General features: G+C 38.5%; 1 protein-coding gene across 9 annotated transcripts in view; it reads right to left on the bottom strand.

The window, feature by feature from the left end:
* Positions 1-24,019, bottom strand: part of RAPGEF6 (Rap guanine nucleotide exchange factor 6) — a 266,914-nt gene that overhangs the window by 5,638 nt on the left and 237,257 nt on the right. For 7 of the 9 annotated variants that reach the window (XM_004384759.2, XM_023739009.1, XM_023739011.1 and 4 more), the window contains 5 exons: positions 23,568-23,788; positions 17,869-18,060; positions 14,468-14,602; positions 5,951-6,179; positions 3,630-4,126 (listed from right to left, as the gene is read on the bottom strand). In XM_004384759.2, coding sequence (XP_004384816.1) covers positions 3,630-4,126; positions 5,951-6,179; positions 14,468-14,602; positions 17,869-18,060; positions 23,568-23,788 — 1,274 coding nt within the window. Of the gene's footprint in view, positions 1-3,629; positions 4,127-4,722; positions 8,860-14,467; positions 14,603-17,868; positions 18,061-23,567; positions 23,789-24,019 lie in introns of those variants that run through there. The other 2 variants (XM_023739015.1, XM_023739016.1) reach the window with 2 other exon arrangements.

Raw genomic sequence — 24,019 nt, 5'->3', positions numbered from 1 at the left:
ACAATGATAGCAGATTAAAAACATTTTTAAAAGCTTAATAAACTTAATATTTAAACCTGTTTTTAAAGTACATATTGATAAACTACATTAAGTTTTATAAACATGAAATAGAAGGAGAGCTAAAAGAGATGACATTGATATCAAGCTTCCCTCTGCAGTTCACAAAAGTTTGCTAAATTCTCAAAGTAACACCAGTCCAAAGATCACTGAGTCAGAAACATTTAAGAGTTCACACTAAACCAACCACTCTCTGTTGATTGCGAAGGTTTTCACAGAAATGGCACTGGGCCATCTGTTTAAAGGCTGTGTCACCCCCTCTCTGAGACATGCACCACTGTTTTCTGGCATTCCTGGGCAGACTAGAGTTCTCAGTCCTGGCACATAAACGACTTTAACATGCCTGGTACACAGGACTAATCCTTCAAGGACTTTACTTCTAACTTCTGTTTTGTGATTAAGTGAAGAAGAAAAAAACAACAATTTTAGGAAATTCACCTTTAATTAAGTTTCCCTGATTTTCAGTCGGGGCTTTGAACAGGTTAGGTCTTGGTTGGAACCCCTGCTGAGAATTTGCATTTCTAACAAGTTCCTAGTCAATGCTAATACTGCTGGTTAGGGACCAATTCTGAGAATCACTAGTAGAGCAGTGGTTCTCAAAATTTATTATACATGAGAACCACTTGGGGACCTTGTTAAACTGTAGATTCTGATTTAGTATATCTGGGGGTGGAAATATAAATTCTCAGCAGAGGTTCGAACTGGAATGAACTGGTTTGAAGCCCTGTTTCCAGTGGACATTAAAAATAATGGTGATTTTATGTTGGAGGGATTGTGTAGAGACTCGAACACTTATACACTGTTGGTGGGAATGTAAAATGGTACAACCACTTTGGAAATCGATTTGGCGCTTCCTTCTTCCTTAAAAAGCTAGAAATAGAAGTACCACACAATCCAGCAATCCTGCTCCTTGGAATATATCCTAGAGAAGTAAGAGCCATCACACAAACAGATATATGCACACCCATGTTAATTGTAGCACTGTTCACGACAGCAAAAAGATGGAAACAGCCTAGGTGCCCATCAATGGATGAATGAATAAACAAATTATGGTATATTCACACAATGGAATGCTATGCAACAATAAAGAACAACGAAGAATCCGTGAAACATAACATGGAGAAATCTGGAAGGCATTATACCGAGTGAATTTAGTCAGTGACAAAAGGACAAATATTGTATAAGACCACTATTATAAGAACTCAAGAAAAGGTTTAAATACAGAAGAAAACATTTTTTGATGGTAACGAGGGTGGGGTGGGAGGGAAAGGGTTATTCACTAACTAGACAGTAGATAAGAATTATCTTAGGTGAAGGGAAGGACAGCACACACTACAGGGGAAGTCAGCATAACTGGACTAAACCAAAGCTAAGAAGTTTCCTCAATACAACCAAACATTTCGAGGGACAGAGTAGCAGGGGCAGGGGCCTGGGGACCATGCCTTCAGGGGACATCTGGGTCAACTGGCATAACAAAGTTTATTAAGAAAATGTTCTGGATCCCACTTTGGTGAGTGGCGTCTGGGGTCTTAAAAGCTAGCAAGTGGCCATCTAAGATGCATCAATTGGTCCCAGCCCACCTGGAGTAAAGGAGAATGAAGAACACCAAAGTCACAAGGAATGTATTAGCCCAACAGACAGAAAGGGCCACATAAACCAGAGACTTCATCAGCCTGGGACCAGAAGAACTAGATGGTGCCTGGCTACCACCAATGATCGCCCTGACAGGGAACACAACAGAGAGTCCCTGATGGAGCAGGAGAAAACTGGGGTGCAGAACTCAAATTCTAGTAAAAAGACCTGACTTAATGGTCTGAGACTTGAGGAACCCCAGAAAGCATGGCCCCTGGACTCTCTGTCAACACAGAATTAAAACCATTCCTGAGGCCAACTCTTCAGACAAAGATTAGACTGGACTATGGGACATAAAATGATACTGGTGAAGAGTGTGCTTCTTAGCTCAAGTAGATACATGAAGCTAAATGGGCAGCTCCTGTCCGGAGGTGAGACGGGAAGGCAGAGAGGATCAGGAGCTGGTTGAATGGACACAGGAAATCAGGGGTGGAAAGGAAGAGTGTGCTGTCACAGTATAGGGAGACCAATTAGGGTCATATAACAATGTATGTATAAATTTTTGTAGGAGAGACTAACTTGAATTGTAGACTTTCACTTAAAGTACAACAATAAAAAAAATAATGATAATAATGGTGATTTAAAATCCTTTTCCTAAGTTTGCAAACCCTGGGACTAAAGCAAAACTTCAAAAAACATCAGAAATAGGTTAGACAAAGATGAACCTCCATGAAATTAAGACCAATCCACAGGACAAATGTCTCTGAATATCTTGATCATGCAAGTGACTTTTAAAACACAAACACTATCTATATAAAAGCAGAACATACCAAAAAAAGGACAATTAAATTACTTCTAATATTATTTTTCCCTTTAGAGCATCAGGTTTGTCCATATGGAAGTTTCTACAACTTTACCAGTAGAATTTGCATGTAATACTAAGGCCAGAAAGGATTTCCATTCCCATTTGAGGAAAGGGAAGGGGTGAGGTAGGGGGTTGGCTTGCCAAGGGAAGTAAGACAACAAGAACGAAGAATGTAAGTGACTTGCTCTGTCACCCAGAAATCAAAGAAATGAAAGGTTGTATCTGTTTTACTAAATGGACAAGAGCTAAGTTTTATATACTTGCACACACATTGCTTACATATACCTATAGTGGTTAACTAAAAGATTTTAATAATAAACCCTTGGAAATAGTAAACAAGCTAAAAACCCAACCTATAATGCAACTGGACAAGTAACTGTAAAATGAGCACATTTTCCTTTCTCAAATTACGTAATTAAATGTAGTATCATGAATATTCTATAGAACAAAGTATTATGAAAATACTGATGAAAAGTACTGTCTTTACACATAAACAGAAAAGCAGGTGCTATTATATCTAGATATTCGCATAATTCAGGGAGGAAATTACAAAAAAAAAAGTATTTGATAGCTAAATAAAGAACGCACCACGAAAGCTGTGTGTGTGATGAGAACGGAATTCACAAACAGGAGGTGGCCCATCTGTGACATGCACTAGGAAGGTACATTAAACAGTTTTAAACTTCCTTATCATATTTTCTCCCATTTTTACTACCTAAATGTAGGATCAGATTCAATGCTTCTACCATGTATGCACAGCAACTTCCAAGCAATTTATGAAGTGACAAAGAGAACAACCCCTTTATTACTACTGCATAATAACGCAATGATATTTCCTCAACTAAACCAAAAATCTTAAAAGCAAAACAAGGCAAGCAAACCTGTCCCCCTAACTAAATAACCTCACCACTTTTTTTTTTCTTTTCCCATTTTAATAGGCTTGGGTATCTACCCCAAACCCCTTGAGAAGTCATGAACTTTTTGGAAATAACTTGTTTGTGAAGGGAGGAATGAGCAGTTGGAGTGAGAGAAGGGATTTTTGCAAGAATAAATTCTGGACCAAAATATCCCAGTGCCATTTTTTCATCACTGAATCTCTAAACGCAACAGATACGACAAAGGACACACAACTTACCAATTAAGCCCTTTTCTGTACTTGAAGTGACAGTTTTGTAAACTGGGTCAGTGCTATCCTTGGCATCCATGCCTTCAGATGGCTCAGCTGGGGTGTTCTCTGACACTCTCCGTTTAACTGTCCCATAGTTCGGTTCATATGTGTCAGACAGAGAACTGGAGGAGGCCCAACTCTGTCTCAACTGATTTGTCTCTACGCTTCCTTTACAATGACCACAAGTTCTAGAGTAGCCTACAGGAGTAGGTTCACAGTCGGTGGGTTCAACTTCAGCAATGGGGCCATCCAAATGGGTATGTCGATAGGAATTCAAAAAATCCCAGCTTTTTGGGTTTGGAAGGTTTTGGAAATTATCATGGGAGCTGCTTGAACAGGAAGTCCAACTTCCACGACCACTGTCAGCTGCTTCTATAATGATATGCTCATGAGAAATCTCTTCACTGCTCATAGAAGATGAGACAGCTAAACCCCTGATCAGAGATGGCTTCGAGAGTGTCCACCTAAAATTGGAGATAATACATAATTAAAAGTAATTTATTGGCTTACTGGAAAAACTTTCTTCTCTTCACTGCAAGAACTACTGCCCGCAAGAGACTACGGAATATGTATCACAGTAAGTGTTCATGCTAGAACGACCCTGTAAAAATAATGACGCTAGAATCAATCATCACTAAACTCTTTATCGGCATTAATGTTAATACTCAGCAAGAAACATCCACTGAAGATAAACAAATGCTTAGCAAGGTTTCCTCAGAATTTTTCTTGAATTGATTTTAAATGAAAAGGCAGGGATGAGGGCTGAAATTGATAAATTAAGTACACATTTTTATTCTTGGGAAGTCAACATAATACTAGATTGGTCTCCATATGTACAGAATTAAGAATTCCTATCTATAGGAACCATGTTTTATTTTTCCATGTACCTCTGAGGTGAGCCGAGTACCAAACCCCCAAACTCATTGCCACTGAGCTGATTTCAACTCATAGTAGCCCTATAGGGCAAAGGAGAACTGCCCAATAGGGTTTCCAAGGCTCTAAATCTTTACAGAAGCAAACTGTCACATCTTTCTCCCAAGGAGCCACTGCCAATCTTCCAGTGAGCAGCTGAGTGCTTAACCACTGCACCACCAGGGCTCCTCGAGCTGAGTACTCACTGCCATTGAGTCGATTCCGACTCACAGCAACCCTATAGCGAGCTGAGTAGAGTGCCCAGTAAATAGCAACTTCCCCTGACTACCTATAAATGAACCTTATCATTTATAGCAGAGGTACGCAAACTAAGGCTTACTAGTCAAATTTAGCCAACAGCCCGCTTCTGTATGGTCTCAAACAAAGAATGGTTTTCATATTTCAAAAGGGTTTAAACAAAACAAAGGAATTTGAGACAGAGACCAAGTACAGCCTGCAAAGCGTAAAAATTACTATTTGGCCCTTTATAAAAAAAGTTGAAGAATGCTTGATTTATAGTATAGAGCAGGTGTCAGATGACCATGTCCTGCAGGCCAGATCTGGCTGTGTGCCTGTTTTTGTAAATAAAAGGTCATGCCCATTGTTTACGTATTGTCTGTGGCTGCTTTGGTGCAACAATGGCAGAGTTGAGCAGCTGTGATGGAGACGATATGGCCTGCAAAGCCTAAAAATATTTTATTCATTATCTAAGTCTTTACAGAAAATTTGCTTATCCCTAATATAGAAAATAACTGTTTAGAATTAATCTTTACAAATAGGATGACAATACTTTACCATACCTTAATTTTTTCATATGAAAATATATGGATTTAACAATATTTATCAACTTTGAATCAACTTCCTTAAAGATTTCCATTTTACTTTATTGTAGATAGAAATTCAGAGTTAAAATTTTTTAAATAATTGACTTATGCTAGCTGATTCTACTTACTCCCCAAATCATACTTTCGGAGACTAAGGAACAAGCACTGGCCCTACCTCTCAGCCTGTCTGCAATGTGCAAAGCACTGGGGGTTCTTTCCATTCCTCCTAACCTTTCTGAGCAATCTCTAACCTAACACCAGAAGTTCAAGAATCACCTCCCCCATGTTAATAGTTCTTGTTGATCTAAATGATACATAATAATAGAAAGCTACTGTGAATTCAGTAATACTTTAAAAATAAGCACCCATACATCTTTGAAAATAGCACTTATTTGCATATTGAGTATAGAGAATATATGGCTTGGTCCTCATACTCTTTTATGGATCTCCTTCCAACTACCCCATGGGGGTCTAAGGTCAAGCTGGAGAGCACTGCTTGCAGTGGCCAGTTGGCTTGGGTTCTGTGATATGAACACCTTCAAGGAAGTTTACCCAGGGCCAAGCTGGCTGTGGTCTCCTATCCCCGAGGGCTGCTCTGTCTTTTCCAATGCCCCAGTGGATTCAGGGACTGCCAGAGCCTGTAAGGAACACCGTTCATCCTGCAGGGCTGTAGACATGGAGTCAACAGAACAATTGCTCACGATGCTGGACCGTGAAGAAATCTCGCTATGACTGGAGTCAGACAAGTTGTCAGATTTAGCTGATGGTATAAGCGTATAACCTGAACGAGAGAAGAACACTGATCAAACTACAAAGCAAGGAAATGAGTGGGGGTAGGGTCAGGGAGAGGGCAAACAAAAACTAAAAAGACTAAAGACAAAGTGAAGAGCAACCTCAGTTTCCAGTTATGCAGATGTAGTGATGCCAATTTTTTTTAATACACATTCCCATACATATCCATCCACCCATCAATCCAACTCCAAATTCAAGAAATACAAAGTCAACATCCAGTATCACTGAAAAAAACTAGTCCAAAGGTATGTCTACCCCAGGCTCTGACATAGCTAAGCTATAAGTATTTACTAAAACAAGAAAGTATTAAATATATTATAAAACTTTAAAAAGTCAATGTCTTAAGTTTCTCAATTTTTTTTTTCAATCCCATGGCCCCTCTTCTGATAAACATAAATATTTCATGCCCTGACCTAAGAGTCCAAAATACCACCTTGAGGTAGGGGATGGGAGTGAGGACTCAAGGAAAAGAATTACACTTTTGTTTTTTCAAACTACATATACTCTCCCCAAACATTCTGCTTATGCCACCTACGAAGTCCTGCCCTGAGTTGAGAATCACTGTTTTAGTATTTTTTTTTATTGATGTTTTAATATTTTTAAATAAATCATTTTAGATATGGACTTAATATTATATATAGTTTTCTTTTTCTTCATGAATTTTGCAGAATATCACATTATACAGCTCAGCTGACAGATTTATAAGAATGCGTTAGGTAAAAGGCCCAGCATCTACAGGTTTTAAATTGTCCTATGACTTATTGCTCAACAGATTCTTCGGAATAAAAGGGTGGGGATGGAATGAGGTAGAAGCATCTGAAAACAAATCAGTACCGTGAGTTAAATGTACATAATAGTCTATTTTGATAATCTGAAGAGAAGAAACCAAACTTTTGTTTAAAAATAAAATGTTCAGTAATCCTGACAGGGGATAGGTCTCAGAGAAGCAAACAATATCTTCTCGTTGACAGAAGAGAATGAGGTTCAACAGGTACATGACTTTTGGATCAGTCCCCAGAAATCTCACTAAGAAGAACCACAGGCCTTGGGTATGTTACTGGAATTCTTAGGGCCTCAGCTTCTTCACACATAAGATCCCAGATCCTTCTCTGCTTTAAGGATCTGAGAGTTTACTCACATGTAACTCTAAGAAAAAATGTTGTGTAATAACCTTATTAAGTAGTTTCATTAACTGTGTGAAACAGAAAAATTAAAACCCAGAAAATGTGTTATGTGTATTTAGCTTTTGGGGCCAGGAACAAGCCAAGCCAAGCCAGTCTCCTGACTGCTATTCCAGTTCTCTGAACTTACGATCGTCGCTGTTTCTCAGTGCCTTTCATGAACTGGTCAATTTTCAAAAGGCCCAAGAAAATGAATGTAGTAAATAAGTAAAATAAAAAATAGTCTTCCTCAAAAGAAAAATCATTGCTCTTTTGTCCTAGGGACTAACAGACATGTTTTACTCTTTTAAAAATAATTTCATCCCTATGTCTGATAGATGAGTATTTCTCAAATATAATCAATTCTAAGAATCACCTGGACAGTTTATTAAAACATACCACCCTGGGCCTGTTTCTGGCAATTCAAAATCAGTGGGTAGGACACACTGATTGCATTTTTTAATATGTTACCCAGATGATTCTGAACTTGCTGTATTAGACTCTCTTCCTCCCTCCATCAGAGATACGTGAAAAGTGGATATAAAAAGTGTATATCAACAAGATACAGTTTCTTGCCTCTCAAGCACTTTTTTTTTCTTTTAACTTGTAAAGTAGTTGAAGTAATAAGATTGCAATAAAAATTTCTGAGGCAATGACTGCGACCAGATCATTATTGGGGCTTTTATGGTAAAAGTGAACACTGGTTTCTAACAAGCCTTCTCTACTTAGTTCACTCACAGACCCAGCTGCTACCAATAAAAATAAAGCCAACTACAGAAGACAAGAGTATAAAGTTTACTAACTCAATACAGTATCAAAATAACATTGTACAAATAAGGCACTTTGAATCAGTATCACTTTGCTGCTAGAGGACCTCCAACTTAACACTAACCATAAAATGGTCATAAATAGTATTTTACTAAGGTGTCTGCCTATGTCATTTGTCAAACAAAGCTTAATTTATAAGCTACATTTTACATTAGTAACTGAAAACAAATTTAACACTAAAATTATATAAGAAACTTCATCACAGTGTCTTTCTTCTTTTAGACTTGAATCGCATATAGAAGCAGTTTAGAGTGTTACTGTTGCCTCGGCTATTTGAATTGAAGATGTCACTCCCTTTCTCATCTTTGATGTTGCTTCCAACATCCTTTACTTTCTCACAGCTTTCTGTAGCTTGATTGTGATCTGCGTCCTCTTTTTTGCTGTTGGCTAGTCTCTCCCTTGAAAGAGTTCTTTCCCTAAATCTTCTAAACGGGGATGTCATTCTTTTCCTGGCTGTGTTCTCACAACTTGTCCTGTCTCTATTCTCCTCAGTGGCCTTCTCGGTCCTGTCTGTTCTTTTGGCTGTGCTCCTGGTAATCTGAAGAATTTTCTTTTGCAAGTAAACCCCACCTATTCCGGGGCAGCTCTGGCCACTGATCGTGGTGCTGGACTCACGGGGAGGGGATGAGGAGGACCCTGAGAGGTGCAGCAGGATGCTGTGATCAGATATGATACTGCCAACTGGAGGGAGAGATGCAAAAACCCTGACATGGTCAATTAATTCTTTCCAGTTAATCACAATTAGCCTGGTTTATATAACATTTCACTACTACAAAATTCTAACATCTTGACAATATGTAAAAACTGAAATCTAGCAACTTATTTTTTAATGCATAGTCTACAATATAGCATAAACACATCAGTCATTGCAAGACAGAACACAGAACGATTCACCTTGATCAAAATAATTTGTTAATAAAAACTTCTAAAAGCAAGCAAAGCTGGGGTAAATTAATAAAAAATATAACAAGAGTATCATATGACTAGAATTATTTCTAAAAAGTAACTGTGTATCTAGAATTTTCAGGCAGATTTTACTAAGAAAAAGCTAAGTAAAAATCAAATAGGATACATAAATAACATATACAATAGATGTGTTTATAATGCACAATTTCTGATCCTGTTGTAGCTGAGGTGAAGAGGCTGCCTTCCTTATGCATTGGGGAAGATAAAACTTAAGGCCTCTTGACTTCTCACTTTTTCAAAGCTTTGGCTTCTTTAAATTTTCCTTGTGAAAACACGATGCTTATTTTTTTTAATTGTTGGGAAACAACAAATTTCAAAGTTCAGCAAGAACTTGGAACAGATCCTAATAACATACACTTAGTATAATGATGACATTTTCTTTCAATCATAGACTACTGACAAAAACCTATCAATGGAAATACACAGAAATACACCTACTCCTCACTTATTGACTATCTTGTTATCTGACATCTCACATTTACGACAACAGTAAAAAATCCAGTATCCAACTATTCTGCGCATTAACGATGTATGTCTGGCAGTAACGAATGCCAAGGTGCGAGGCAAGAGTAACGCTGGCTGTGATGGTTAAGGTTCTGTGTCAACTTGGCTGGGCCATGATTCTCAGTGGTTTGGTAGTTACATAATGATGTAATTTGGCAGTTGTGTAATGATGTACTCATCCTCCATTTTGTGATCTGATGTGGTCACCCTCCATTTTTGCATAACGTCGATTTTCGCATAACGATCTGGTCTTTGGAACCTAATCATGTCGGTAAGTGAGGAGTGGGTGTATGATATTTGGTTGAGGTTTTGACAGACTATATATAAGGACAATTAGAAACACCTTTGAAGAGAAAAATTTCTTCAAGTTTCTAAGAATTCTAAATATGACTATGTGACAGGATCACAAATCTATAAACCCCATGGTCAACTGTAGGCTATAGCCTGAAAGATACTACAGAGAAAAGACTTTTTTATTACAGTGGTGAGAATGGATTTTCTGTTGAAAGTAACAGCAGAGGGGAATTTCTGTTCCTACTACCTCTTCCCAAGTCATATTTAGGCATAAAAAATTGGTTCAGATCCAACTACTTTCCTAGTTAGGTAACTGTCTATAATAGCCTCCAAAAGAGGTGTAAAGGTGTTAGTGGAAGAGCATTAAGAGCATAGGAACACTGTTCATTTGGACCATCTGTCTGACTGGAAGCACGATTCCCAGTCCGGCTCCCTGAAATCTGATAAAAGGCACTGTGGATAGGACCTTACAAACAGGTAAGGAAAGGAAACAGATCTGTGTGTCTCACAAAATCATCTATGAGCTATGTCTTAGTTTTCTAGTACTACTATAATAGAAATACCACAAGTGGGTTGCTTTAACAAACAGAAATTTTATTTTCTCAGTTTAGGAGGCTATAAGTCCAAATTCAGGGTGCCGGCTCTAGGGGAAGGTTTTCTCTCTGTCGGCTCTGGAGGAAAGTCCTTGTTTCTTTGAGCTTCTGCTCCTGGGTGATCTTCACATAGCTTGGCATCTCTCTTCCCCCATCTCTGCTTCTTTCACTTGTTTGTTTAATCTCTTTTATATCTCAAAAGAGACTGATTTAAGACACACCCTACACTAATCCTGTCTCGTTAACATAACAACACCACCCATTCCCCAATGGGATTATATCTACAGACACAGGGGTTAGGATTTACAACAAATGTTTTTTTGAGGGACATAATTCAATCTGTAACATTACATCCTTTGGCCCCCCAAAATTCATGTCCTTGCTACATGCAAAAAATACATTTACACCATCACATCAAAGTCTTAAATCAACTCTAAGTCCAAAATCTCATCTTCTGAATAATCTAAATCAAATACGGGTGAGACTTCAGGCACATTCCATCCTGGGGCAAAATTCCTCTTCATCAGTGAACCTGTGAAATCTAGACTACAAATTATCTGTTTCAAAAGTACAATGGTGGAACAGGCACAAGGTAGACATTTCCATTATAAATGGGAGAAACTGGGGTGAAAGAAGGGACAACAGGCACCAAGCAAGTCTGAAACCCAGTAGAACAATTTATATTAGCTCTTGAAGCTTGAAAATAATCCTCTGTTCTTTGTGACCATCTGGGCAATGGCCCCACCCTCCTGACTCTGGGTGTTGGCCACGCCCTCTGGATTCTGGTGGAGGCCCCTCAGCCCTGGGTTTCAGCTCTGCCTTCCAGGCCCTCTGGGATGGCAACTCTGCTCTCTCAGCTTTAGGTGGCCCCATTCTCCTAGTCTACCTGAGTGGTGACCCCATCCCCTTGGCCTCAGCACGCCCCATTCTTTTGCCTCTTGGGAATGGCAGCCCCACTCCCTCAGCTATGGGTGGTGGCCCTATTCCCTTGGCAATCTTAACGGCAGCCCCACACTCTGAAACCAAGTTGGCAAAGATCTGACTCTTTGAAACCTTGGAAGGTGTAGCCCCACCCCTGAGATCCAAGAGACGTGTCCCCACCCTTTGAAACCTAGAAGGACCTGCTTCCTGTGCTCCTTCCAACAGTTCTGCTGATCTCCGAATTGCTCCAGGGATGGTCCTTTTTTTTTCTTGGAAGATAACAGATGTAGTTCCTTTGGCCTGTTTCCTGCCTGTAGAATTCCAGGAGGCAGACAGTGTTTTTTCCTTTTGTTCTTTCTCCGTCCCCTTCAGTCTGAGCTGATGGGTTTTCTGCTGTGGTGGTTGGTTAGATCCATCAGTCACAGGCTTAATCCCTTTAACAAAAAATTGTGTAGCCACGTCCTTGGTGAACATTCTAGAACACATGTCCTTAGTTTGTACAACAGAATTTTCCACATCTTTAAGTTCTGTTTTCATTTTGCACAGTTCATTTTTAAATCCATCTCTTTCCTCTCGAATTTTAGTATAAGCGGCAAGGAGAACCACGTGGCCCCTTTAAGATTTTGCTTAAAAATCTCATCAGCCAGATATCCAAGTTCATCACTTACAAGTTTACCTTCCATCAGACATTTGAACATAATTCAGACAAGTTCTTTGGCACTGCATAAAAAGCATCACCCCTCCTCCACTGTCCAATCACATGTTCATCATTTTCTTTTAAAGCCTCACCAGAGGCATATTTAATTTCCACATTTCTAGCAACATTCTGTTGCTGGCGCCATGTGTATTCTCTAAGATGACAGAGATTTCCTCTATAGCTCTCCTCACTTCCTTCTGAGCCCTCATCCTCATCAGAATTGCCTTTGACATCCATAATTCTATCAAAAGTCTCTTCAATGCAATCTAGGCTTTTACTATTAGGCATCTTAGAATTCTTCCAGCCTCTGCCCATTACCCAATTCCAAAACTGTTTCCACATTTTAGGTATCTGTTAGAGCAGACCCCAATCCTGGTACCAGATTCTGTCTTAGTCATCTAGTGCTGCTATAACAGAAATACCACAAGTAGATGGCTTTAACAAACAGAAATTTATTTTCTCACAGTTTAGGAGGTTAGAAATCCAAATTCAGGTGCCAGCTCTAGGGGAAGGTTTCCATTCTCTGTTGACTCTGGAGGAAAAGTCCTTGTCTCTTTGAGCTTCTGCTCCTGGGTGTTCTTCATGTGGCTTCGCATCTCTCTTCCCCCATCTCTGCTTCTTTCACTTGCTTGTTTAATCTCTTATATCTCAAAAGAAACTGACTTAAGACATACCCTACACTAATGCTGTCTCGTTAACATAACAAACACAACCCATTCCCAGATGGGATTATATTCACAGACAAAGAGGTTAAGCTTTATAACAGATTTTTGGGGGACATAATCGACACCTATTATATACAGGGTAGTCCCTGACTTATAACATATTCCAGTTACAAAGAACTGCACTGAGACTGTCTTTGTTTTTTAACATCTTATTGGTAGTAATATATATGTACTACACACAATGTTGCAGCACGTAATATGCTGATGTTATCATTCTCAGATATGCATTCATTCGCAGATGTGCAACATTATGATTTACTGTTCAAAACACTGCTGTATAGCAAGCTAGGAAAACCAAAAAAAAAAAAAAAGAGGTATTTGACTTATGTCAGAACCGACTGACAGTGGAGTCATTGGAATGGAACCCTGTTGTAAGTCAGGAACTACTTGATTTTTACGAAGCTTTTCTTAGTAAAATCAAAGTGTAAATTCTAGCCGGTCTCAGCTATGCAAAGTGAGGAAAGGGCTGGTGAGTAATGGAAGTATGTTGCCCTAAGGCTGACATCAGGAAAGAAGAAACTGCAATTTAGTAAACATTTACTAAATTCAGGCTTCAGAAATACTATCTCATCTTATATAAGGCCCCTAAAATAGGTGGTCTTTTTTCCCATCTGACAGGAAACCTGCTGCTTACACAGCTATTGAAGGACAGAGCCAGGATTCAAACTTAGGTCTGATGTCACTGTATCACACAGGTGGCAAAAAAATAAGAACAAACCCTTAAAGGTAAGATAAAGTTTCAAACATGGAAGCTGTTCCCCTCCTGCTAGAATTCATAAGCTTGTCTTCCCTCTGACCATATACTATCCTGTGCTGTTATTTAAAGATGCAAATGCTTTGAATCTGTAAAGAAGATATAGGACTAAGGAGCCTTGTTCCCCAAGGTACACAGAGAGTGTGGAAGGACCAATGTAGGAAATACATACTCTACTGAGAATGCTACATGTGCAGCTAACGTGAACTGACATGCAACATCCACATCTACATGCAAACTACTCAGCCTAGTCAAGGAGCTTCAATTTGCATTATGAAAAAAATATATAAATGAACAAGAGAGATTTCAGATTTTTCACCTCAAGAGGTTCAGTATTAGCGTACATGTAAAAATCCATAAAGGTGTAGATTATTTTAAGTCCTGATTAGCAAAAAGGCAATATTCCATTACTAAAGAAAAGCAACAACCTAGATATTTGTTTTTTTTTCCCTAAGTCTTGCAGTAAAAACAATTTCTTGTAGAAATTCTTATTTGCAAACCTCCATAAAAATATTTAAATATTGAAAATTTGAATGACTGTAACAGATTGCACAGAAAAAAACAACTGTGAATTCTGCCTTCATTCTTATCTATGCTTGTCCTCTGTCAAAGAAGTTAAGGACCATACTTTGAATACCAGAGTTCTTGCTACATGATGCATAATACCTGGAACGTATCTAAATAATTCAGTTCAAAACACCAAAGTTTAAAAAGTAAGTTTTAGGTATTACACTTTTCTTAACGCTTTCCATTACTGCTATAGATTGAAAAGCAAAATACATGCTAAAAAGTATTGCTTGGTAGAACATGAACAGCTTGAACTGTTCTGTCTTACCTTTGTGAGGGGAACCTTGCGGAGAAGCAGGAGGACTAGAATGTAAGGATGATGCCACAGAAATAGTGTCTTCTGTGTATTTCTTACCACTTATTTCTTCAGTTGTTCCTGATACTTTCTGAGGTAAACCTGTACCTAAAAAGAAAACCAAAGGAGTAAATAATGATCATTTTGCAATTACTATGTCCACAGTTGCCTCAATTATTACATAACTAAAGCCAAGATATACAATGGCTAGTGCAGTAAATTGAAATGTGTGAGTGACCAACGGGGACTAAATGACTGGGTAATGGCATACAGAGATTCTCACCCCTAGGTTATTTAATCAGATTCAGCTGGTCAGCACAAAGCAGATTATAATAGTTCTTTTCTGCTTGATAGCTTTGCACAGGGCTTTGATTCAGTTTGGTCAGGTTCAACCTCCTGCTGAGAATTTGCATTTCTTATTTATACATAAAAATCACCTATCTTGTTAAAATGTAGATTCTGACAAAAGGATCACCTGGGGATCTTGTTAAAATACACATTCAGATTCAGTACATCTGGGGAGGAAAAGCAAATTCTCAGCAGGGGGTCAAACTGGAACGATACCTGTACCAAGCCCTGGTTTTGTGGCGTAAGGGAGATGGATTTAACAGTCTGAGTACAGTGCCCCACCTCCCACGACTGACACACTTGTTCAAAGTCTGAATAGAGAAGTCATGGGTTCAAACTCTTCTCTCCCCTTTAGAAGTGGCCTTTCCAAGTCAGGACAAGGCACGTGGTCGTGGCAACATGGGATGCTGGCCCTGTCACTACCTGTGCTGAGTCTGTTCTGTGGGAATACAGAGGAGGCTGCAGGGCTGCCAGTCCAGCCCTTTTCAAGAGCACTAAATTCACGCTACAGGAAAGAAGTAAACAGAAAGAATCATGAATTTATAGAAAAATAGTATGAAGCCCGCTGGAAACATTCGTGCAAAGTCCTATCTAATCCCCTGTCCAACAGCTGGCCCTGTTTAGTGTAGGTCAAAGTTTAGTAAGTTTCAATATACTGACATTTTCACATATGTCTTCTCTAAGAAATGTCAAAGAGCTTTTGACATTGTTCTTGACCAGTAAATTAAGCACAACTTCGATGAGGATTCGGCATAGGAACAAGCAGCCCGATAATGAAAAAGTTTAAATCACAGTGTACTCACACTACTCCTTAATTAAATGCATTTTAATATATTTATTATATAAATAACAGACATATATATCACAACAAGAGGGAAGAAGAAGGCTACCTCATACAAGTCATGCTGCCTCTCAGGGGATGACACCAGAATAAAACCCAGAGCTGGGCTCTTCCGCTCTCTCCTACCAGCAAGTGATGTATCAACTTTTGCCAATTTTGCATCAAATTCTCTCTTCATTTCCATAGTCATCAAACTAGCCCAGGCCCTGAGGACCCTCTGATTAGCTGTTATATCAGCTTTCCATCCAGGCTCTCTATCTCCAGTCTTGCTGCCCTCCCTACTACAGTCCTATTTCAAATATAAACTGGCTCTAACCTTCCCTTGCTCAAATCTCTTCAATGCTTCCCACCGACAACTCTCCCTTAGAATGGTGCGTTATAATATCTATACCCTTCACTGTTCTTCATTGTGGGAGGCTATGTAGTATAGTGGTTAAAAGACGGGCTTTGGAGTCTTCCTGGAGTCAACTAACAGTTCCACCTCTTACTGGTGGTGTGTAAGTTACTCAGTCTCTGTATGCTTCCTCTGTAGGATGAGGGTAATACCATCTATCTTGTAGGTTATTATGAAGACTAAATGAGTTCATGTATATAAAATATGTAAAGCACTTTAAACTGTGTCTGTGCCTGATGCTCAGTAAGTGCTCTGTGTTAGCTATTATTATTACTGCCTCTCAACACTCTGCATGCAGCTTTGTACTCAGAGGCAGCAAATTGCTTATAGCTCCTTGCAAACACCATGCTATTTCATCTACCTGAAGCAACTTCCCTGGACACTTTGCCTAATTACCAGTTGCCATCAAGTCGATTCTGACTCATGGCAACCCCATGTGTATCAGAGTAGAAGTGTGCTCCATAGGGTTTTCAATGGCTGATTTTTTCGAAGTAAATCACTGGGCCTTTCTTCTGAGGTGCCTCTGGGTGGACCTGAACTTTCAACCTTTTGGTTAGCAGCCAAGCATGTTAACCATCTGTACCACCCACGGTCTGGTTGCCTAATTACCTCCTTCCTAATCAGTCTGTCAGATTCTTCTTAGATGTTATCTCCAGAAAGCCTTCTCTAAAGCCCCACCTTACCTCTACCTGGGCTAAAAGCTCCTTCTCCTTTGTTCTTTTATATGTTCTGTATATAAACCCTGGCACAACAGCACACACATTATACTGAAGTTATGTTTGTGAGAATGTCTATATCACCAGACTGGAAATCTGGCAAAGGAGGGTACAAAGGAGGGGACGATTCTTATTCAACTTTGCATCTCAAAGCAAAATCAATTAAACTCACAAACTTCTACTGAATATGTACTATGTATAATGCATGGGATAAGTACTAACACTAGGAACCAAATCTAATCTAGCTTCCAATCTGAAAGCTAAAATAGTGGTACTATTAAAACAAAGTAATTTGGATAATGTCCTCATGGCATAGTGAGAAAAAAGAAGTGTGATTTATGAGAAATATATATTTTACATTCTCGTCTTGCCTAACTAGATTTTCAGAAGTGGTCATTAATGAAAAACCAACATAAAGTTATTTTTAGAATAAGCATCTTCACTCTCATAGTTTTCATAGGCTGCATTTGCACTGGCTATTTGATAAATGCTCCTTCAAGCTTTTCAATGTAGTAAGCCCTTGGCACTCAAGATGTATCTCTGCAAGTTTTCTGTTGATAAAATTATACAGATTTCAGCATTAGAGGAATTCCAATGTCAGCATTTAACAAATGTATGCTGTTAGTGTATGCTGTCATCAAACACCTACAGACAAAATGAAACATTTTTTGCTGCTTGAAGACTATATTACACAAACTACAATAGCTGATCTCCTGAGCATTTTTACATTTGTAATTATTTTTCATTCTAACTCCCCTAGAAATGTCAATTAAATGAGTGTAATACTAATTGACGCAAGGATGGCGAGACTTCATCTCACATACTTTGGACGTGTTATCAGGAGGGATCAGTCCCTGGAGAAGGACATCATGCTTGGTAGAGGGTCAGGGAAAAAGAGGAAGACCTTCAACAAGATGGACGGCCACAGTGGCTGCAACAATGGGCTCAAGCATAAAAATGATTGTGAGGATGGTGCAGACCTGGCAGTGTTTCATTTTGTTGTTGCACATAGTGTCACTATGAGTCGGAAACAACTCGATGGCACCTAACAACAATACTAATTGTGAATACTCACTCAGTGTGATAGGGTCTTTTGTTTGGCCCTTCTTCCTGATGGGGTGCAAATTAACAGCTGGCACCTGAAGCACTTGGCTCACTCTGTGGGGCTGATGCAGGTGGGCTTTGGCTGTTTGGCCCGCTGACCTCATAGGTGCTGGAGACATTTCTGATGATTTGGCTGACTTTTTCTCACTTATATTCTTGGTCACTAAAAGGAAAGAGTAAGAAATAGGTGATACTGCACTTTTTTGGAGAAGTTATTATTGCTGACAATAATAATACATGTTTGCTTTAAAACCATTCATTTTCACAGAAAAAATAATTTTCTTAAAAGGAATTTCATTTAAGTATTATAAAATGTTATCTCTAAAATTTTTTGTGGAATCATTTGTTAACCTTACTTCTTAAATAATTCTTGAATCTCTTAACTCAATTATTGCCATCTCTACCATCATCCTGAAGGCCAAGCGAACATCCTCCCATCTATACTACTGAAGCACCCTCACCGTAGCAATTCTAGCATCCCTTCAAGCTGTTCTCCATACAGCAGCAGAGAGACGCTTCCAAAAGGAAAATCTGATCACTTCCCTTCTCCATATGCCCTGCATAAACCTTCAGATGACTTACCACTGCTCTCAGGATAAAGAGCCAAGTCCCTAAAACAAGGTCTATAAGACCCTGCGTGATCTAGCATCAGCCCGCCCCCTTGGACCATGTACCTGCTCTTTCCCCAATCCCATACCCTCTAGGTTCCTGTTAAACCAGCCTTCATTCATTCCCTAAGTCAGAAAGCTCCTCTTCATTTATGTAACACCTGTTCCATCTTTCCGATAACTTCGTCACAAATTTCAGGGAGCCCTTCCCTAATTTCCCACAACCTGCAGCAACTAGATTAGGCCCCATTTTATGTTCTCATGGTATCATGTATCTTTCCTTCACGGTGATGAGCACAGTTTGTAACAATGCAATTATCTGTGTGATTAATTAATGTCTCTTCCACCACTAGGCTATAAACAACATAAAGTAACGACTGTGTATCTTGTTCATTACTATATCCCTACGTTCCTAGTGACTGCCAGAAAACAAGTGCTTAATAGGTATTTGCTGAATGAACAAACAAAAGTATTTCAATAACTACACACAGCAATATTAAACACACTGTTTTATAAATTCCTGGTTAGAACATTTGAAAATGAATTGTCAGAATTAAAAACTGAGAACTCTGACTTAAACAAAAAGTTGCTGCCTTTGTATAAAATCAATACTGCAGTCTAAAGGAAAGAACTTCTTCCTTCAACAGCACGTTTAATTCTTCAGTCAGTTATTCAGGGTCCAACTTCAGTACTCCAAGACCTATGTGTTTTAAATACCAAGATAAAAGCAAAACTAGCATGTTTAAGCTGTGCCGGCACAGCTATTATGCTTTTATCATGACAGTCTAGAGTATACTTTGGGTGATAAGAATTAGGGAACATTTCATAAAGTCAAAACATAGGGAGTACTAGAGGATAATATACAGTGGCTGAGAACTGAAAATTTAACTTGCAGTTAAGAGTCATAAGACACATTTTCCCCCTACTCTAAATACTAGTCAATCCTTTACTGCATCTTACTTTAATGATTGTTAGAATAAAAAGAAAAAAAAATCAAGAAACTACTTTAAATAAAAAAGAGTTCACAGATAAATGTCAAAGACCATACACACACACACATGCTTGGCTGCTAACCAAAAGGCTGAAAGTTCAAGTCCACCCAAAGGTACCTCAGAAGAAATGCTCGGTGATCTACTTCTAAAAAATCGGCCAATGAAAACCCTATGGAGCACACTTCTACTCTGATACACATGGGGTTGCCATGAGTCAGAATCGACTTGATGGCAACTGGTAATTAGGCAAAGTGTCCAGGGAAGTTGCTTCAGGTAGAGGAAACAGCATGGTGTCTGCAAGGAGCTATAAGCAGTTTGCTGACTCTGAGTACAAAGCTGCACGCAGAGTGTTGAGAGGCAATAATAATAATAATCGTTAACAGTTAGTATATGCGTATTTGTGTGTGTATATATATACACACACATATATACATACACAGACTAATTTATTAGGAAGAATCGAATCTTATAATGCTTAGGAATCAGCTATAGTTTGGGCTTGGGAATAAGGTCATTATTTAATTAAACATTTAGAAGTCAATTATGCAACAGAAACCAAATTAAAGGAATATGTACTGAATTAAATTTTTTATAAAACCTACTTTAAGAAGGACAGGTCCACAGATTTTCTCATTTCAAATCAATATTAAATATCTAGTGAAGGATACCATTTAGCGTTATGAGACAGAGAACAAGTCTGGAAGTGGTTGTGGAAAATAGGGAGGTATGCATGTGCAGTGTGTGTGTGTGCGTGAGACAGACATAGAAAAAGGGAAGGGAGAATGAAAGGGTGGGTATGTGAGATTTTTCTGAGTCTCACAATTTTAACCATGAGCAAAAGCATAAAAGAAATGTCTACAATCTTGAATATTAGAAGTCAGATTTAAGGAACAAAGAAAACCAGATAACCAAAACAAAATAAACTTTTATCACCTGAAAGCAGGAAAAACAAACTCTGTTCTACAACCACAAGATGATGAAGTCTATATTGAATTATGTGGGAAAAAAAATAATTTTGGTGAACATTCAAAGCAGGGTTAGCTCTGAACTTTAAAACATGAATAAAATTTAAAGGTTCTATACTTTTAGTCTTTACTTTCAACATGTATCATTTTCACATGGCTGACAGTATTTTTATTTTTTTAATTAAAACAATTAGTACACATATTGTTTTGTGACATTGGTTACCAACTCCATGACGTGAACACCCTCCTCTTCTTGACTTCAGGTTCCCTATTTCCAGCTTTCCTGTCCCCTTTTGCCTTCTCATCCTTGCCCCTGGGCTGATGTGTCCACTTAGTCTTGTTTTGTTTTATGAGCCTGTCTAATCTTTGGCTGAAGGGTGAACTTCAGGGATGACTTCATTACTGAGCTAAAAGGGTGTCCGGGGGCCATACTCTCAGGGTTTCTCCAGTCTGTCAGGCCAGTAAGTCTAGTCTTTTTTTGTGACTTAGAATTTTATTCTACCTTTTTTTCTAGCTTTGACTGGGACCCTCTACTTTGACTGGGACCCTCTACTGTGATCCCTGTCAGAGCAGTCAGTGGTGGTAGTGGGGCACCATCTAATTGTGCTGGACTCAGTCTGGTGGAGGCTGTGGTAGTTGTGGTCCATAAGTCCTTTGGACTAATCTTTCCCTTGTGTCTTTAGTTTTCTTCATTCTCCCTTGCTTCCAAAGGGGTGACACCAGTGGAGTATTTTAGATGGCCATTCACAAGCTTTTAAGACCCCAGACGCTACTCACCAAAGTCGAATGTAGAACATTTTCTTTATAAACTATGTTATGCCAGTTGAGCTAGATGTTCCCCGAGACCATGGTCCCCACAGCCCTCAGCCCTGTAATCTGGCCCCTCAAGGAGTTTGGATGTGTCTATGGAGCTTCCATGACCTTGCCTTGGACAAACTGCGCTGGCTTCCCCAGTATTGTTTACTGTCTTACCCTTCACCAAAGTTACCATTTATCTATTGTCTATTTAGTGTTTTTCCATCCCCGCCCCTCCCCTCCCTCATAACCATCAGATTGTTTCTTTTTGTGTGTAAACCTTTTCATGAGTTTTTATAGTAGTAGTCTCATACAATGTTTGTCCTTCTGTGATTGACTTATTTTACTCAGCATAATGCTGTCCAGACTCATCCATGTTATGAGATCCTTCACAGATTCATCATTGTTCTTTACTGTTGTGCAGTACTCCATTGTGTGTATGTACCATAGTTCGTTTATCCCTTCCTTTGTTGATGGGCATCTAGGTTGTTTCCATCGTTCTGCTAATTGTAAACAATGCTGCAATGAACATGGGTGTGCATATGTCTATTCACGTGACGACTCCTATTTCTCTAGGACATATTCCTAGGAGTGGGACTGCTGCATCATATGGTATTTCTATTTTTAGCTTTCTAAGGAAGCGCCGTATCGTTTTCCAAAATGGTTGCACCATTTTGCATTCCCACCAGCAGTGCATAAAGAGTTCCAATCTCCCAGCAGCCTCTCCAATATTTGCTATTTTCTGTTTTTTTTTTTAATTTGGGCTGACACTATTTTTGACATCACATGTGTGGTAAGAAATTTTCCTAGATACCTTAATAGTCTATATAAATTTATTATTTTTAATGGCCATATGCCATCCCTTGTACTGATAAGGAAACAATTTACTTAACTATTTTCTAGCATTTTAGTATCTGAGTGACTTCTTTTTCACTGTAATACATATCACAACATCTTTGTATAAGCAGGTCGTTTTTGTACATTAACTCACTGGAATACAGTCCAAATAGTGGACACCTTGGAGGCAGCTGTGAGGAGTAAATGGAAATATTTACGAAGTGTTTAGCACACTAGCTGGAATATAGAAAGTTCTCAATAATTGTTAGCTTTTCTTTAGTTCTTTCTCCTAATTCAATACTTTTGATGTAGAAAGCATCACAGAGCTAAAATGTACTTCTAACTCTAGTCAAAGTTTTAAATTTGAGAAAACAGAAATCTAGGATGAAAAGAACCTTGCTCAAGTGGTAATAAACAGATTCAAACTCTGCCTTTTTCCTTTGGGTAGGCGTTCTTTCCATCACATTCCACTCCTTCTCCTATGGGTAGAGTGTTCCAGGTATTTTAAATTCACTGTCATACTTAAATCTGTTATCAGTATTTGCTTCTATTTCCATTTTCTCTATTCTATTCTACCGATACACTTTTTGTATTACTATGCAAACACCACTTATCAATCTTAGGGGTCAATTCATGATGACTACCATCCCCCGATATTAGGGACATCAAAAGAGAAATTCTGACTTTTGGTTCTACATTGTCAACATTTTATCAAATTCTATGTATCCTATTGGGATTTTTACTGGCATAACATTTAGCCAAAATTTTAACTTAAGAACTAAAATCTTTTTTTTTTTCCCTATAAGAAACAGAGTATATTTTACCATCGTTTATTTCTGCTTTTACAACTCATGAATTCATTTACACAGAGACATATACAATTTGTTGTTTGTACTTAATTAATACAAAATCAATACTGAGAATGGCATCTTTATTTTTCCAATTCTAGATATTTTCTCTAGATAGTAACAATATCAGAATGTGCCTAATTTTTCTTGTTTTGCCTTATTTACCAATACCTATAATACACCTATTACCTCTAACAATGTTCTAATTAAATTTCTTATATTTTCTAGTTGATAAATACTATTTGTGAAATGTAAAAAAAATAAATAAATTTTTTACTAACAAGTTTACTCCTCATTTAGAAATAAAGGTAAAAATTTTCTCTAACAGAAGAACTTCTTTACAATGCTCCAATTTTTACAAGAATTTTAAAGAAGAATGTTGCTTCCTGGTTTCAACCATAAACTCTTTATCCCTCTATTTCTTGCTTTAGAGTAATCATCAGGAATGGATGGGATTCAGTATCTTATTAACAAGATCACATGATACTTAGGGGCATGTCAGTAATCTTCTGTAAGGAAAAGTTAACAGTCTTCTTGGGAAGGCAGCATAATTTTAGAGAAACAAATTTCTTTTTTGTTGTGCCTTTTAGTGCTACACAAGTTAAACTCAGAGACTGGTACTCACAGGTGCCATATGCAGGCTCCCACTGTAATGACATTATCTGGAACTTCTCCTCATCTGTTTCCACAGCCAGACTAGAAAGATACTGCTTCACTTTCCTTGCCATTTGAGCATCCTCATACAGCTTCTTGGCATTAAGCAGGGAGCTGCGGCGTGCCCTTTTTTTGTGAGCACCTCCCTGAACATCCAGCATGTTTGAGTTTGTGCTGCCTTGACTCAGTGACCTGTAAGAAGAGGGAGATCTCAATAAGGGGCTGTAAAGATGAGAAATGTGGCAGATTGAAGAGTAAAAGAATTTTGTTCTGTTAATGCTACTGCATGCTGATGCAAATAAGTTAAAAGATAAAAAGCATTAATGCAAAGTAACTTGACACACATGGCGATGTTCTGAATTAAGAACAAGATTTGGCAAAGGTCAGAATTCAAAAGAATAAGGTAACAACCCCCACCCCAAA

This window comes from Trichechus manatus, unplaced genomic scaffold (assembly GCF_000243295.1).
Source record: "Trichechus manatus latirostris isolate Lorelei unplaced genomic scaffold, TriManLat1.0 scaffold00127, whole genome shotgun sequence".
In the NCBI taxonomy this organism is placed as follows: domain Eukaryota; kingdom Metazoa; phylum Chordata; class Mammalia; order Sirenia; family Trichechidae; genus Trichechus; species Trichechus manatus.
The sequence above is the reverse complement of the archived record's forward strand: the minus strand, read 5'-3'. Positions and strand labels throughout refer to the sequence as shown.